Source organism: Lytechinus variegatus, chromosome 7 (genome assembly GCF_018143015.1).
Source record: "Lytechinus variegatus isolate NC3 chromosome 7, Lvar_3.0, whole genome shotgun sequence".
NCBI lineage: Eukaryota > Metazoa > Echinodermata > Echinoidea > Temnopleuroida > Toxopneustidae > Lytechinus > Lytechinus variegatus.
In genome coordinates, this window is record NC_054746.1 from 45286584 (window position 1) to 45304861 (window position 18278).

The 18278-nt window shown below is 36.6% G+C and overlaps 1 protein-coding gene across 2 annotated transcripts in view; it reads left to right on the top strand.

The window, feature by feature from the left end:
- The first annotated feature begins 15104 nt into the window (after positions 1-15104).
- LOC121419443 (midasin-like) overlaps positions 15105-18278 on the top strand; it is a 142468-nt gene continuing 139294 nt past the window's right edge. Inside the window, exon 1 of one of the 2 annotated variants that reach the window (XM_041613920.1) lies at positions 15105-15429. In XM_041613920.1, the coding sequence (XP_041469854.1) occupies positions 15422-15429 (8 nt within the window). In that variant the 5' untranslated portion in view covers positions 15105-15421. The remainder of the gene's footprint in view (positions 15430-18278) is intronic. The other variant, XM_041613921.1, reaches the window with a different exon arrangement.

Below are 18278 nucleotides of genomic sequence, written 5' to 3' on the forward strand. Positions count from 1 at the left end.
TTCCCTTTTTGAGGGGATTAGGTAAATATCAGACAATAAATCATCAAACAAAGCTCCATCTATTTTACAAGGCCGGCGGGAGGCTCACGCACGTGCGCATACTAGCTAGCCAGTCTGAGCTCTGTCTCTCTGCCAGAGCTCTGGGGGACAATTCGCTCAGTAAAGGCCTCAAATATGGTGATTTTCTGTTTCAGACAGAGTTTACATTTCGGGTATATTATTCAAAACTTCCAATACAGTTTGATGATTTCTTCAATGTCATGTATATTTAAGTTATTAATGAATACATTCTCACCGAATTTAGACTCCCCCATAGAGAAATGCAATTTTCGTAGAAGTCTGCGTTTTCAAAGAACTTCAGGAAAAGTTAGGGTATGTTGGCCTTTATTACATGGCCGAGTACAGGTTATTGTACTGGAATAGGCGAAGTAGAAATTAGATATTGAATTCATTTACAATGTATATCAAAGTTCAACTCACAGTCACACCCACACAAACACACGCACACACACCCACACCCAAGATTCTAAGCATATAGTGAAAAAATTACTTAAAAATCATACAATATTAAACAATGTTAGTAATAATTCATTAATAAGTGAACAGGTATTCCTCAAAATAGAAAAAAAGTAGCATGTGAAAACATGTAGATAAAAATTATTGACAGAGTGCAACATCATAAAATGATGAAGTAAAGACTTGATGGTTTCCAACTAATTAAGAGCTGAACAATAAAGAGCTGAACATTTTTCACTGGCTTTCTTTATAGTTTCCAACTACGGTAAATGAAAACAATTCTAAGGAAATATGTTAAGCAGGTAGCCATTTCGTGGATTTAAAGATGCAAAATATGAAATATTAACAACTTTTGTTGAAGGGTTTTTAAAAACCTTAAATGCCCATAAAATATCGATTTTTTTTTCTCCAAAATAAACGTTAAGACTCAAGCCTACGTTGCTGAAAATATCCTTTTTAATGTGTGTTCTTTTATACTGGACATGATTCTCAATTGTTATTTTGTATACCTTAATAAAAATAAGAGTAGTGCCGTCATAATGAAAAAAATATTTAAAAAATCGGGCAAGCAGTTTTTTCTATCGGGCAAGCAAATTTTTTCATCACTTGCCCAACAGGGCAAGTGACGAAAATTTTTTTTGTAGAGGCCTGTAGTATTACAGCTTTTCATCATGTTCATAGATGCTAGTATGGTAGTGGATCGTATTATACCGAACACTTTTCATGAGTTTAAATAAATTAATCATATCAAACACATTATTTCAATAAAATTCACCAAACTTTCACCATAAATACACAAATACCTACAAAATATAAATATGCAGAAATTTTGCCGAAATTGTTTTTCATTTTTATGACATCAGCTTCCAATCAGACCTCTCTTCACTAGTGAAATTTTTGATCACTTGAAAAAGGTATCGTATTACCGAATGCCAACGTGTGTTTTCTATATGGGAAAAGTTGGGAAAACAAAGTCACTGATGAGCTATTTTGACCATATTTTATTGTTTTGAGGATATAAAGACTTCGAAATTGTGTTTTTGATCATTTTTCTGTTCAAGTTCCCTTGAAGGATGTTGCAAAGGTTTGAGCGTATTTGATTATTTTCTGACGCATATGATGCGTGCGTTCGGTAATACAAGGCCGGTCGGTAATACAATCACTCACTATACTCAAGGCTCCACATTAACTTTTTTTGGTGGTGGCCCATTCGGGCCACCAAAACCTTCAAATATTTTTTTTTGGTGGCCCATTTGTAAAGTTTGGTAGCCCGAAAAATAAAAAGAAAAACATTAATTAAAAATGAATAAAACAAACTGAAATATTCTGCAGTCACTACTGTGTACCACTATTCTTTGTACATCTTGTATGAAAATCGTGCTTGCTATTATTTTACTTTGCTTATTTTGTGGTAATATATAAATTGTTCTATCATTGTAAATATGAAATGATTGAAAGAGAATAAAAGAATTGTATTGTTCCCAGGATGTGTGGACTTTTAATCTCCGTATAGACACACACTCATAATGGTAAAGTAAATAAATAGTGCATATAGCAAACTCAGATAGATTTACAAAACAATTTTTCCTTCCTTTTTGATCGTAAAACCTAGATTATGCAGGCCCCAAATCCAGTTTATGTTCTCTTTTCCAGCATATTATAGCAGGAGAAAATCACAGAAAAACATGCTGCAGAATTAGAACAATGTGTAAAAGGGGAAAATGAACAAAAATAATTTTTAGAATAGTATATTGAAAAAAAGAAAACATAAATTGTAAAAATGAATAAGTGAAATAAAACAAAAGAAAAAAATGAAGAGAGAAAAAACAAAAAACAGGAAAAAAAATGAGAAAAAAACAAAAGAAAATGTAAGAAAAATGAATAAGAAAAAATTATTTTAAAAAATGGGGAAAATTATTCTTATTATTCAGTAGAAACGTGTTCTTTAATCAGGCATATTCAATGGGAAGGGTTATAAATGGTTTAATCACTGTAAAAAAATGAAAGAAAAATATAAGAAAACAGCAAAAGTTATCTGGAAAAAACAGTGAGAAAATTCCTTCCCTATATTTGACAAAATGATGGAAAAAAATTCACATTTCATATCAATGAAATGCCTTCCCAAAGTATTTACTTCCTCAAGAGTGGTTTAAGAAGTCATTTATAAACAAGAAAGAAAGAAGCTGTCTATTTAATTTTGGCTAGAAGAGACACAGCTTCGAAATAAACCAAATATCAACATACATACAAATGCACATGTGGGACCGTGATGTACTCACCTATGTGTTTTATGTGTATTAATGCATTTGGAAATCGATCTTTTTAGTCAAAAGAGAGGTCATAATTCCTCCTTTAAATGCTTGCAAATAATCAGGTTTCAGTAATATGGACTGTAGAAGGGCATTTCATTGGTGTAAAATGTGACTTTGACGTAGATTTTCAAAGTTCTGGGGAAGATTTCTTGGCAGTAACATTTCGTATCGCAGCTCCCTGAGTCTGAATACAGAATAGTCTGCAAGCGCACAGCTAGCTGCAGTGGTTTCATGCATGCGCTGCAAAGCTCAGCAAGACAGCCGGCGCGGCCGGCTGAATAATAGTAATACTGTCATGACTATGCACTCTTTGTGTGTAGATTAACAAAAGAGGCGCATGACGAATTGACTTGCAATTTGAACTGTAGAAAGTTGATAAATGCATGCAACATCGAGAGAAAAATTGCGCTACTTTGAAAATTATTGGTTGCCCGATTCGGGCCACCAAAACTTAACATTTTTCAAGAATGGTTGCCCGAGATGAATTTTTGGTGGTCCCGGGCCACCGGGCCACTGCTAATGTCGAGCCTTGCTATACTACTAGATGCCACATCATTTTGAAATATCTACATGTGTTGTGACTAGTGCTGTTGTCGGGAACAAAAATCCATGTCGACATGTCGCTTAAAAATTAATCCCGACATCGACAATGTCGACATGAAAAAGGGACCGTAATTTAGCCTAGGCTCCCTAACAAAAAAAATCATTCGATCGTGGAACATAACACTCTCAATCAAACGTATTCACCTTGACACGAAGAATATCCCCACACTAGATCTAGATCTATATAATACAGGCTCAGTTCGGGAAAACATATTTTCACTAAGCTAGAGTGAATTCACTTTCAAAATCACCGATTTAAACATCTTTTTCTGGAGAATCAAGTTTTGTACGATCCGGTCTCGAAAGCATTGCGCAATAACACTCGGAGCCAATTTGAGAATCACCAATTACAATAGTGATCATTGCGTATTATACGCTGGTACACATGTGCTGCAAACGCAAGCTCCTCAAATTGACAGTAAAAAATAATGAAAATCGACCGATAATTTCAGTATCACTTCCGCGGCGATCCGTGCAACGATCTCCAAACGAAGAAAGGGAAGTTTTCTGTGACTTCGTGATTTGAATTAAGCGCTCAATTGCGGCGGTCACAACTTTGACAAAAACGTTTATGTGAAAAGTAATGCATTGAGGAGCAACGTATTATCAAGCACGGTGAATAGCGATGGGTACATATGGATGGGTACGGTGAATGCTACTACGGCTACGCTACGCTCGGGATCGTCGAGGGGCGCGGCAGCTCGATCGGGCAGGCCGGCCCACAAGTACTCAGGCACTGACGTATTTCTGCTGCCACGCAGCTCGCAGGTATTCTTTTTTCATTTAATGTGCCGCTTTATAGCTGAATAAGCCTTTTAATCGCGCCACTTACTGTGCATAAAAGCTTCCAACTTTTCAGCTAAGCTTTATACTCGTGACTTTAGGCTAGACCCCTTTTTATTTTATGTTTGCATGTCGATGAGGGTGCGTGCATGTCGACATGTCGAAAACATTGAAAATCCTTCGTATGTCGACATCAATGTCGATATGAGGCCTATCGACAACAGCACTAGTTGTGACCAATCATTTTGAAGCTTGTGACCTGCTCTTTGCAATAAGACTGTTTTTTCTTAATTATTACAAATTAGGCAAATATCTTATTAAATATGCGCGCATATCATTAAAAATTTCTGCCGCTCATGCAGAATTTGTATTGTATTTGCCTTTGTAATTTCACCCATGCTAGTGATTTTGAGACAATTAACCACCAAAATATGTCAATTTGCCCATTCTTTGATTAAACCAGTATTAAAAAGAGAGAGTTTCATATACTTAAATATGCAAATTTAAAATGGCATAAATCTATTAATTATAAATGAGGTTATGATGCAATGATACGCATATTGTAAACATGTATGTTAAAAATATTTCTATTCAAACTACATGTACGACGAGATAATCAACCACCAACATGTCAAGAGGCCCATTCCTTGATCAAAATAGTATAATATTCAAATAAAATACATGTATTAAAATATGCAACAGTCCTTCCCGTTTATAATTTCGTGGAGCTCAATAAATCGCTCTCCTTAATTTTTTTGAGGAGCTCAATTGAGCTCCTCAGAATCGCTCTCCTTGAGGAGCTCAAATCAATTCAATACAATACATTTATGATAAATTGTAGATTTTTCGTAACATTGTATATGCATTAGCTGTGTACATGTAGCTATTAATTAATCTGTGGTGAAACTAGGCCTGGGTCAATACGTTTACAAAATATCGCACTCCTGTTAAAAAAAAAGAAATGAAAAAAAATTGCTAAAATTTCACATTTTGCATCTTAAAATCCATGAAATGGCCATCTCGCAGGTCAAAAATTGTATGTGCCACTGTACCAACAACGAAATAGAATCTGTTCTCTGGATCTATGCGGTTGCACAAAATATTTTGACAAACACATTTAACATGAATACATCCTTGCCTTTCACATTATTAGCATTATTTTACGTTCAAATAAAATTTCATTGATAATTTGTTTTTTTTTTGACATCTTTATCAGCAGTCAATGACTTTCGCCTATTCGCCATTTTGGATTTTAAGACCTCAATATCGTGCTGTTACATCTTCGAACGTAGATGGCAGCAACACACGAGACACGACTGTGTTGTTCGAATGATGTATGCATGTGAAGCCCAACGGCCGGCCGGCATGGGCGTGGGGTACGATTGAGTGATGATATCGTGTGCAGTCACGATATGTGAATTGTCATGATTGTAACGAAGTGAGATCGTGTTTTCTGGGGTTTTGTGGCCATTTAATATTCATACTTTGTTGAGATTTTGTAGTAATTTCTGTTGCTTTTCTGTGTATTTTGAGGAAAAATAGGTTTTCCGTGATTTTCCGTTTGAAATGCAACTTTCCGTTTCAAAAGGCCCTTTCGGTGAATTCCGTCCATTTTCCGCAATTGCGGAAAATCACTGGTCCTAAACTTGGCTCTTAAGTAAATTTGATTCTTTAAAGAAATGAAACCATTGGAACAAGATAGCTTGTGTGAAAACAGAAAAATCAAAGAAACAGATCAACAAAAGTTTGAGAAAAATTGGACAAATAATGAGAAAGTTATGAGCATTTGAATATTGCGATCACTAATGCTATGGAGATAGCAAATTGACAATGCAACAAAGATGTGTGATGTCACTTGTGAACAACTCTCCCCATTACTTTAGTATATATTTCACTTGAATTCCCTCTTTTATCACATCCATCCATAGATCATGTGTTCTTTCTACATGAGGGAATTTAATACATATTTTTTAAGAATACATCATGGATAAAGAGTTTGTATCATAATAAGAAAAAGCAAAAAGAGACATTTTGAGGGTATTTTATAGTCCACCAAAGAGAAAGTTGTTCATCAGTGACATCACACATCCTTGTCACATTGCCAATGGGAGGATCTGTACATGTATGGCATTAGTGATTGCAATATTCAAATGCTCATAACTTTCTCATTATTTGTCTGATTTTTCTCAAACTTTCTTTATTCTTATTCTTTGATTTTTCTGTTTTTATACATGCCTATTTGTTCCAAAGGTTTCATTCCCCATTAACTTATTTTTTCTTTATTAAAAATAGAGCTTGAAAAATGAAAATTTTCTTGCCATAGGTGCCACAAGCCTTATTACATCAGGAGGGCCAAAGATATTCGTTCGACCCAACCCATTCAATTGTTTTCAATTTGATATTGTTGATTGACAAAAGTGTATGAATATGATTCAAAATCTAACACTGATTCTAGTCTAGAAATGGTAACTACTGAACTTCCTTTGCCCAAATTGGGAAGATATATCTATTTATTTTACTGCTTCAGTTGATGAATTTGATCCCATCATAAAATGGCGATTTATTTTTAAAATGAGCTGGCTACGATACCCTTTTATGGTCAGATATGGAATGTCAGATATATATCCTATCCAAAGGTAGTAAACATTCAACCCTCTAATTTCACATTTATTTTTTATGAATTTTTATTACCCGGTAAGTGCCATTTTAACACACAAGTCTATGGGGAATGTTATACACACGTGACACCTATAAGTAATACAGGTGAATACCTTGTAGTGGATGGAATACCTGCTGTAACTACTGAGTAGCAATCGGTAGCAATTTCTAACTGATATCATCAAGTGGTGCAAAAAATTGATTTAATGGCTTTAATAGCAAGGCTATATATTGTAAGCATGGGAATGCATGAGAGTCAAGGCCTCTTTGTGTTCTGATTTATCATTGCTTTGTGCTAGTGTATGATCACCTACATGTACTTAATGTTAGTCTATAGGACTGGGCTATACATGGGTCAAAAATACTTTTTTTGTAATTTCAATATGGGAACAGTTTTTTTTTATTCCTTGTAATGTATCTCAACATGAAATGACAATATTTTTTCTCTCGGGTCCGAGAAAAAAGTGTGCCGGGCCAAAATCCAAAATGGCCCCCAAAACCCCGAAAAATCACAATTTTGGCCACAACTTCTTTATTTGGTGGCCTTTTTCTTTGGTTTTGGTGTCTATTCATATGTGTTTGGGGGTAGGCAATTTGTTTTCCTATAATTAGTACTTTTAAACCATTATTTGTAGAGTTAAAAGGTAATTATACCTAAATTTCCCAATTTTTATAGCCTTTTTTCAGCCAAAAAGCAGGTTTTATAGTCCTGGGATTCTTGGATTTTAGATGGTACGAGGTCAACAATAGGAAGCACCTTCATATAGCTATGTCGCTTTTATTCCTCTACTATGAGTTTTACGGATATTTGTGAAATATATCTTATTAAATAAAAAAAATGTTAATTATCCTTAGGGGCTATACAGTATACAATGTACTGTACATACTGCACTGCATAAATGCATTGGCCACCATGACAAGGCCTGTATAAACTACAGTGTTATACATGTACATGTACATTTGTAGAAATGAGCTCTTAGGTTTTGAATAAGATGCCTCAGAAATTGAAGATATGTTTTGTCTCAGAAACTGAGGACATGTTTTGTCAAATATTCTAATTCAGGGGGCAGAGAAAGGTAATTAACCCCACATCATGGCATTTACACTGTAGCTATTCTGGGCCCCGTTGCATAAAAATTTACCAATATGTTAACTTAATGGTAACTTGCATGGAATCCTTGGTTCTGATCTGATTGGCTGTTGATCAATATTACCATGATAGTTACCTGACCCCATAAACATAGGCCAGTTAGACACCACAACCAGGTAAAAAAAAGCCTCCAAATAAAGAAGATATGGCTAGATATGTGATGTACATGTGATATTTTTGTGTGCAATTAACGTTGCTGGTTTCATCATGTACCGTAAGTAACGGTGTATTAACCGCACCTTTTTCTCGGCGGGATAGAAGCAAAAGTCGGGGGTGCGGTTTATACACGGTGACGGGTCTGAGCCAGCCCGCCGTAACCCCTCCCGTACATGTACGATGTCTGCCAGTTCACAACACATCGAGTGGCCGGGCGTAGCCACCCAGGCAATGTCGTTTAGAGGGGTGTGAGCCGCGGGTAATGGGAAGCGATTATTACGATCTTAATCAAATATTGTCCATAACAAACGCACAAACCTTCATGACCCTAATTTTGACTTTATTCTCGATTCATAGTGAAGTTCCCTGGCTAATTTAAAAGAGACGCCAAGGCTGGGTAATATTGTACCGCTGAGCGAGAGTTGAGTGAGCTTAGAGATTGCGTTGTAATGTGGTTATAGTGCGACGTAGCTGGCGCTATTTAAAGTCCCGTTTCACGCAAGCTTTTTTTTCTCCTTCCTGTTTGCTTTTCATAAGATACCATGTAAACCACGCACGAGAGAGACGGCACGAAGCCGTAAAAAACAACTGGAAAAAATGTCAATTTCTTTGTTTCTTGAACCTTCCTGTAATCCCGTATCCAAAATTCATGCTAAGACATCAAATTTCTGAAAGTGATAGTGAGGTTGTGATGCAAGAAATGTGAATGTTTCTTCCTCCTACGCTGGGAAAGATAAGATGTACTGGCATGACTAGTACTGTAACGTAGTTTGCAGTGTAATGGCAGTGCTGTGTGTGTGTGTACACTGTGACTGTGAGGTGAGTGAGTGTGTAAGTTGCCAATATTGTCGGGACCGTTCTTTCTTTCTAACATTTGTAGATGAATTGATCAAGAACAGCAGATTTCCGCATACCGGTAATCTCTTTGGATACTTTGAAATCTTAAAAACTTAGATTTTGTTACTTTGTACCTCAAATGTGCATGCAAATGTGAGAAGAATGTTTTTTTTTTTTTTTAGTCCAAAGTTGGGGGTGCGGTTAATACACGGGTGCGGTTAATACACCGTTACTTACGGTATATCAGCTGACAAGCAATCAAATTCACAATTTGATTTTAAACCTTAGGAGCTTATTTCTAATGTATGACACTATAGTTTATATACAGACCTTGTCATATGTCATGGTGGTCAATGCATGGATATATGCAGTGTAGTATGTACAGTAACAGTACATTGTATACTGTATAGCCCCTACGGATAATAAACATTTTTTCATTTAAAAAGATATATTTCACAAATATCCGTAAAACTCATAGAAGAGGAATAAAAGGGATATAGCTCTATGAAGGTGCTTTCTATTGTTGACCTCGAACCATCTAAAATCCAAGAACCCCAGGACGATAAAACCTGCTTTTTGACTGAAAAAAGGCTATAAAAATTGGAAAATTTAGGTATAATTACCTTTTAACTCTACAAATAATGGTTTAAAAGTACTAATTATACGAAAAACAAATTGCCTACCCCCAAACACATATGAATAGAGACCAAAACCAGAGAAAAAGACCACCAAATAAAGAAGTTGTGGCCAAAACTGTGATTTTTGGGGGTTTTGGCGGCCATTTTGGATTTTGGCCCGGCACCCTTTTTCTCGGACCCGAGACAAAAAATATTGTCATTTCATGTTGAGATAAGGTAAAAGGAACACAAAAAAACTGTTCCCACATTAAAACCGAAAATCAGTTTGATGATCTCGATGAGAACTGAGAATTCCTCTCTCAAAGTAACTGCAAACCGTTTATTGATGGTGGGTAAATGATTCCACAGTAGATAAATATTACAGGTGGAAATAAAGTCTGCTCTGACTGACATAAAGTCTGCTCTGACATAAAGTCTGGCATGAAACTTTAAGTTCTGATCTGATGTGATGAAGTGATCTGATCTGATATGATGATGATATCTCCTTGAAGAAACTACCAGCTTAAAGATAAATTCCAGTTTTGGTAACGATCTCAAAATGACTTTTTACAGAATCTGATATAATGACCACCCAAGTGTCTGTGTGAATAAAAAATACATGTATGTGCCAAAGGATTCTGGAAGAAATTATGTAATTGCTGAGAAATAAGCAAAATAAGCGAGGATTCGGTCACTTCCGTCGGGTCTTTATTCCAGCAGTTATAATACTCTGTCCATGTGTGCCTATCTGTGTTGGTGATCTTCAGTGTGAACATTTTTCAGCGTGGATTTCAAGATTTCACAAAGTTCAGTTTATGTAACTGTACCAGATCTAGATCCTCGATGATATACTGACAATTAAGCCTAGTTTTACAGACTTTCTCATTAAATCAGTGTTTACTGCAACTACTGGCATTTCTCTTTAAATACAAATTATTCACTATTCTAGAGGCTTCTTGTATTCAGTAGAAAAAGAACATTCTCCTTCTTTCAGGAGCAATCAAAATTCTAAAACGTTCTTGAATGACCTCAGTGAAATCAACATGTCAACAACATAGCTAATCTTATTGTTTATTTCCACTGCCTGAGGAATCTGTTGTGTAGCAATCTATTGTTGGCAGTCTGTTCAGAAATAACAAAAATCCTTGGCCTTTAAATAGGCGAGAGGCCTATTCAAAGCGCCTCGGAATACGCCTCGGAATAGAATATTTCTAGATAGATGGCGCTATATAAATGCCTATTATTATTATTATAACAAAAGCTTTTACGAAGACATTCTGGAATGTTCTTTATCATTCTAGACTATAAATATCCTTAAAGAGAAGATAACTAAATAAATGAATGCAACTGCTCTTACAATTCTACTTATAGATAACACCATTGATTCCCGGGCAGTCTCCCACCAGCAACCAGCCCAATTTGAATTCACTTTGAGATAATCGACCGATCTCTGAGCGGCCGGGAACCTGCTGCCGGTGACCGTTAGACAGTCTTTGATCCAACGAGTTCAATTTTTTACCTAAATTGTTCAACGGCGATTGCTCGATAAGGTCGGCACCTGGACAGTGACCACTCAGGCACTGAGCCTATTAGGCAGCGAGTGTTCAAGTGGGCAGTTTCCACCAGAAATTCAACTCTGTGCTATTAAAATTTAGTTTTACCCCGCAGAGCCATTTATGCCAACATGCTGTGCCGTGCATGCGCTACCATAAAAAATATTTTATTGGAATTGTAACATTTTACTCATTTCTGGTCTCTTGATATTACTCATGATTATTGTATAAATATAGCAATCCCCAAAATCATTTGCTATGAAAATATGTGTTATAAATTGATTCCAGTGATTGGAGGTTCAACTGCTGTACATACTAGAATTTATGTGATGCATTGTGATTCAAGAACCATAATACACATGTCTAGATACAAGAGTTGGTTTCAGTGTATTTGAGGAAGTACACTGCAAATACATACTGTTGTTTTTATGTGATCACAATATTTCTTAAAGCTTGTGTATAGTTTTGGTAAATCCACCAAAATGCACCTATCACTATTCCAATTCATTGCTAGCTAATATGAATGGATATGCCCTATAACAGTTATGATGTGGAGGATATGAAATGAAAATGTGTTTTACAGGATAAATTTTGCGATTTTACATGGAAATTTAATTTGATCGGGTCACCCGATCAAATTAAAATATCTGTGTGTTTTTGTCTTTCAATTAATTCCTATTCCAAATCATGGAATGAGCTGAAACTTTCAAGGTATGTTCTTTGTCTGTAACTTTTGGATATCTAATCACTAAATTTATAAGATAAGTGCTTGAATGCCCATTTTTTTAATTTAAAACAAGCATCGCCGAGAGAGGGCGCTATATATCCAAGATTTGAATATTTGAAATTTTCTCAGAGAAGTGCAGCTGGAAAAATATCTAACGATGTCTACGCTTCAGTAAGACTGTCATATTAGATGATATTCGATTATCAATCACATTATTGTCCCTTTACCAAAGCTATACACAGGCTTTAATGACATGTACATGTATATCCTTGTACAGTAGACCCTTGTATTGCATGTTTGTTAGCCAATTTTATATTGGCAGCTCTGTCAATCCAGTCTTGAATATTAATGAATTCGATGTAATGAAGGCTAATCTCTTGTACAGTTATGATAGCTGCACTGTGTGTACTGTGATGCCTGGGAACTGAATGGGTTGAATACCCTCCCATTGACCCTCTTTGCATGGCTCATTCATTGTATGCAGTTCTTTATTCATGTGTACATCATGCATACACAGATGGACATGTTACTACCATAGACTACTATCCATGACTCAGTATCACCATGCAAATGATTTTTAACTGAATTATAGAGCTTTGAGTAAACATCGTATCAGGGATTTCTTTGTACTGGAGCTTTTCCAACATACTCTACTCTCTATGCAGTCCCTGCTTACAATGTACTTACATTTTCCAGAGCACATGTCATAAGCATGGATCTACAGAAGAAATTAACACATTGATATTGGAATATTGCAGGTGAATCAATTCTCTACAGGAGTTTGTGAATGATACACCATCAACGAACGTAGAGGGTAGCAACACTCAGCAGTCTGTTGTTATTAGGAAGGTCCTGCCAAGACTATTGAAAATAAATAAGCGTAAATGAAAATGCACAAAATTTGTGTTTTTTTCCTTCATTCCTTTTTGTCTCACTTGCATAGCAGAGTGAGACTTTAGGCGCTGCTTTTCCGACGGCGGCGGCAGTGGCGTCAACATCAAATCTTAACCTGAGGTTAAGTTTTTTGAAATGACATCATAACTTAGAAAGTATATGGACCTAGTTCATGAAACTTGGCCATAAGATTAATCAAGTATTACTGAACATCCTATTAGAGTTTCATGTCACATGACCAAGGTCAAAGGTCATTTAGGGTCAATGAACTTAGACCATGTTGGAGGAATCAACATCGAAATCTTAACCTGAGGTTAAGTTTTTGAAATGTCATCATAACTTAGAAAATATATGGACCTAGTTCATGAAACTTGGACATAAGGTTAAACAATTATCACTGAACATCCTGCGTGAGTTCAAGGTCAAAGGTCATTTAGGGTCAATGAACTTTGGCCGAATTGGGGGTATCTGTTGAATTCCCATCATGACTTTGAAAGTTTATGGATCTGATTCATGAAACATGGACAAAATAGTAATCAAGCATCACTGAACATTTTGTGCAAGTTTCAGGTCTCATGATTAAGGTCAAAGGTCATTTAGGGTCAATGAACTTTGGCCGAATCGAGGGTATCTGTTGAATTACCATCATAACTTTGAAAGTTTATTGGTCTAGTTCGTTAAACTTGGACATTAGAGTAATCAAGTATCACTGAACATCCTGTGCGCATTTCAGGTCACATGACCAAGGTCAATGAACTTTGGCCGAATTGGGTGTATCTGTTGAATTACCATCATAACTTTGAAAGTTTATGGATCTGATTCATGAATCTTGGACATAAGAGTAATCAAGTATCACTGAACATTCTGTGCGAGTTTCAAGTCACATGATCAAGGTCAAAGGTCATGTAAGGTCAATGAACTTTGGCCATGTTGGGTTTTTTTGTTGAATAACCATATCTCTGTAAGTTTATTGGTCTAGTTCATAAAAAGTGGACATAAGAGTAACCATGTATCACTGAACATCTTGTGCAAGTTAGAGTAGTTTTCAAAGTCAGCACTGCTGCCATTGAACCGCGTAATGCAGGTGAGATGGCCAGAGGCATTCCACTTGTTTAATGCAATTGTCCGTCAAAGTGTTCCAAAGATGACACACATGCACCCACAAACAACCTCACCTCATATGCGGCCTCTTTTTTTATTATTATTATTATTTGTTTGGCGTCACCTGTGCCTGGGAGGCACCCTCGCACAAATTAACACAGATCGACACATAAACAAACTGGTACAAGAGACTACTCAGCACTGCCTTTCGTGAAAAGCTCCCCCGGTTATCCTGAAAAGGTGCGTTATTTTGACTCCACTCCATCAACCCACCATTTTAAGAAAAGCTCCCCCGGTTTTCTTGGAAGGTTGCGGCCACCCCCTGCTCTGCGAAAGCAGAGAATAGTAACAAGTCAAGATTCTTGTACATGACATCCAACATTGAGACATGATAATGGTTAACAGAACTTTCTATTATATTGTCAAACTTCGATAGATCAATATGGGGTTTAAGGTCATTCCCGGGGGAGGGGGGGAGTCAAATATATTGCTGTACACACGCTTGACCAAAATAACATATTTAAAGGGTGTTTTTTTTTCAGTTTTGCACACAGGCCGTGCATGCACTCATGAAGGGTATCAAAAACACAGATTTTCAAAAAAGGGGGTAGTTTTGAAAGACTGGTCAATGGTCAATTGCAGGGTCAATCCTTTTTTTTTAAGACTAGCCAAATGTGTTAATAGGGTATGATTTTCCCCCAAGCTTTCCCTGGGGTCATTATCTGGTGACAAATTGTTTAGGGGCCGAAATGTGTAAGTAAAGCCCGCAAAAACGTGTTTAAGGGGCTGTTTTGCAGGCAGAGAAAAACTTGTTTAGGGGGTGTTCGGAAATAATTTGATCACGCTTGTGTACAGCAATATTGTCTGAAATAATATTTTGCACTCTTTTAGCTCTATTGTTAAGCTTTAAAATGAGATATCAACTAGGCTGATTTGATAAGGGGTTTGTGATCTACAACATTTTTTTGCTGTCAACATTTTATTCCACCACCTTTTTTTGGCTACCAGTTCATGACATGTGATCAAGAGGTAATGACTTTTGTAGTACTGTACTTTATGAATGGGCCATGATTTTTATGATTGACTCTCTTGTGACAAACTTTATGGGTGTGAACCCTAATGAAGGAAGTTGAATGATTTTGAAGGTATTTGACTTTAGTTGGGGGAAGCCGAGCATGCCATCTTTTGAGATTATATACCTTCCCACAAGAAGGTGACACATGACAGACTAGACCAGGATATGATGCACAGGCCTGAGGCAAATCAAAGCGTAAAGCTTAAGCTGGTGTTTATGGCATTAGCCTGTGATGATTGGCTCAAGGGCATCGTAGAGAGGGACAGGTACATGTACTAATTCGAGAGAGTTCATTTGCAGTATTAGGATTCAAGGCTTTGGTAGTCTTATTTTTGTTAGATTGGAAGGATGGTTGCATTTGAGTGAGAATCCACCTGGAATAGCAATTTGAAAGGAATAGTATCGGCTTTGTTCTCAGGTGTATCCTTTGTTCTTCAACATGGGAAAGTGAGTTCTGAAGATTTTTTTAAAAGTATTTTGAATCTTCTGAATTTGTATAGTACTTGTAGATTCAACAAGAGAGATGAAATGTTCATATGCTGCATTTCAAAATTTAATGACACAGCCAAAACTGTGGGATCATCGATTGAGTTTGGTATTGTAGTGCTCAGTAAAGTACATGTAGCTATCTTGTTTTCTTGAGAGAAAGACACAAAGCTATTTTAGCATTTATGAGGCACCAATCATCTACAGTAGTTGACTAGATTCATGTAAAGTTTCAGTTTAGTTCATCTTTAATATATTCCACATGAATCAAACATGCATGTCCATGTACTGTGTAACATACATGTACCTGCATAGCATAATCAAATAAACACATTGGTTAAAATAGGAATAATAATGTTGTAAATCGGATCAAAAATAAAATCGAAAATCGGATCGGCAGTTAAGCTTCTAAAATCGAAATCGAATCGAAAATCGAATCGGCGATTTTTAAAAACAAAGGAATACATCAAAACTTTGTTCGCGGTCGCGCGCATCTTCCTGACAAAGTCACAAAGACGAATGCATTGGAATGGAAGTCGCCAACATGCGCGATCGTTTGGAACATGTTTTAAAGGGGTTTTGAGGTGTTATTGCTTTAAAATAAACAGAGTGATTTTTATTAGAAAGATAAACGAAAGACGCATCTTCCGAGCAAAGGAAGATAAAATGAAAATATTTCTCATAGATCACAGGTTAATGAACGATCGGCGGGACATCTTTTATAAGTATTTTTAGGTGATAGCGATTTAGAATTATTGGAATGATCTCTTGATCTCGTACGACGCATCATCTTAAAGTCGCAAGTGCAATTAAAATGTAGTAGAAGATGCAAGCACGCACGATGATTTGAAATATGTTTAAAATGTTTTGGGTAGCTAGCGTTTTTTCAAATGAATTTATTACTATCTTGAGAAATGAACTTTTGATATCTAAGAAGAAATATAAAAGAAGCATCTCCCGACGAAGTTGCAAAGACAAATATATCATTGAGGTTGAGAAGATGTATATCGTCATAAACGATGTAAGAGAGTAACGCAATGAGCTCCGTCGATGGCATCGATAGTACGACTTTTAAAAGTTCACGGCGGGGTCCGCTATCACCACGAGGTTGAAAAGAAGATGTCTAGCACTATAAAGAGGGTAAGAGAGTAGCGCAGTGAGCTCCGTCGGTAATACAACCTTTCAAAGTTCATGGCGGCGTCCGCTATCACCACGAGGTTGAAAATAGAATGTATATCATCCTAAGCGATGTAAGATAGTTACGCAATGAGCTCCGTCGATACTACGACTTTTAAAATTTCACGGCGGGGTCCGCTATCACCACGAGGTTGAAGAGAAGATTTATATAATCATAAACGATGTCAGAGAGTAGCGTAATGAGCTCCGTCATTATCACGATCTTTAAAAATTCACGGCGTGGTCCGCTATCACCACGAGGTTGAAGAGAAGATGTGTAGCATCATAAAGAGGGTGAGAAAGTAGCGCAGTGAGCTTTGTCGGTAATACGACCTTTCAAAGTTCACGGCGACGTCCGCTATCACCACGAGGTTGAAAATAGAATGTATATCATCCTAAACGATGTAAGAGAGTAACGCAATGAGCTCCATCGATAGTACCACTTTTAAAAGTTCACGGCGGGGTCCGCTATCACCACGAGGTTGAAGAGAAGATGTCTAGCATCATAAACATTGTAAGAGAGTAACGCAATGAGCTCCGTCATTATCATGATCTTTAAAAGTTCACGGCGGGGTCCGCCATCACCACGAGGTTGAAGAGAAGATGTCTAGCATCATAAACATTGTAAGAGAGTAACGCAATGAGCTCCGTCGATAGTACGACTTTTAAAATTTCACGGCGGCGTCCGCTATCACCACGAGGTTGAAAATAGAATGTATATCATCCTAAATGAGGTAAGAGAGTAACGCAGTGAGCTCCGTCGGAAATACGACCTTTAAAAATTTCACGGCGGCATCCGCTTTCACCATGAGTTGGAAGAGAAGATATCTATCCTCTTAAACATCGTCAGAGATAATACCGCGTCTTTCTCCCTGAATAATGTGACCTCTAAATAGCTACTACCTCAAAAACAATCTTGGAATATGTTCTGAATAATCACACACTGTAACTAGATCTATGCCGGTTTTTTATTTTTTATTTTTTCCTTCAAGGGGCATGATCGAAGATCGGCAAGTGATCGCCGATTGTGGTGAAATCGAATGGAATCGTTTGCCGATTGCAAAATCGGTTACAAGCTTACAAATGAAGCTACACAAATCAATTAGATTACCATAGGCAAAGTAAAATTTGATGAAAAGCAACGCATGTAGTCATAAGATTCTCTGTTAAGTTCAATAGTACCAACTTTGCTCCACCTCCTAAAGGTGCTTGGAAGTCAACCTTTGAGGTTCCAGTTAACCTCACCTGGTTTGAGTGCGGCATTACTTAGACCTATAATGTACACTCTTGATTGAAATTCTTAATATTCTTATGTCAAATTTTTGTCTCGTAAGCATAGCAGAGTGAGACTTACGTAGGCGCCACTTTTGCGACGGCAGTGGCATTGTCAATATTTGAATCTATTTATTTATTAGAACATATTTAATCAGGTACAAAAGATCAGTATAAAACTGTTTTTCATCAATGACCTGATGAAAACAGTCATAAAGAACAACATAAATCATCACATCATACATGAAAATAAAGTCAACATCTAAATCAAAGGAAACAATACTTAGTAGCATAAATAAACAAATATTGTTACTTAAATGATAATATGAATCAAACTAAAATATTTTAAATTATTAAAAGGG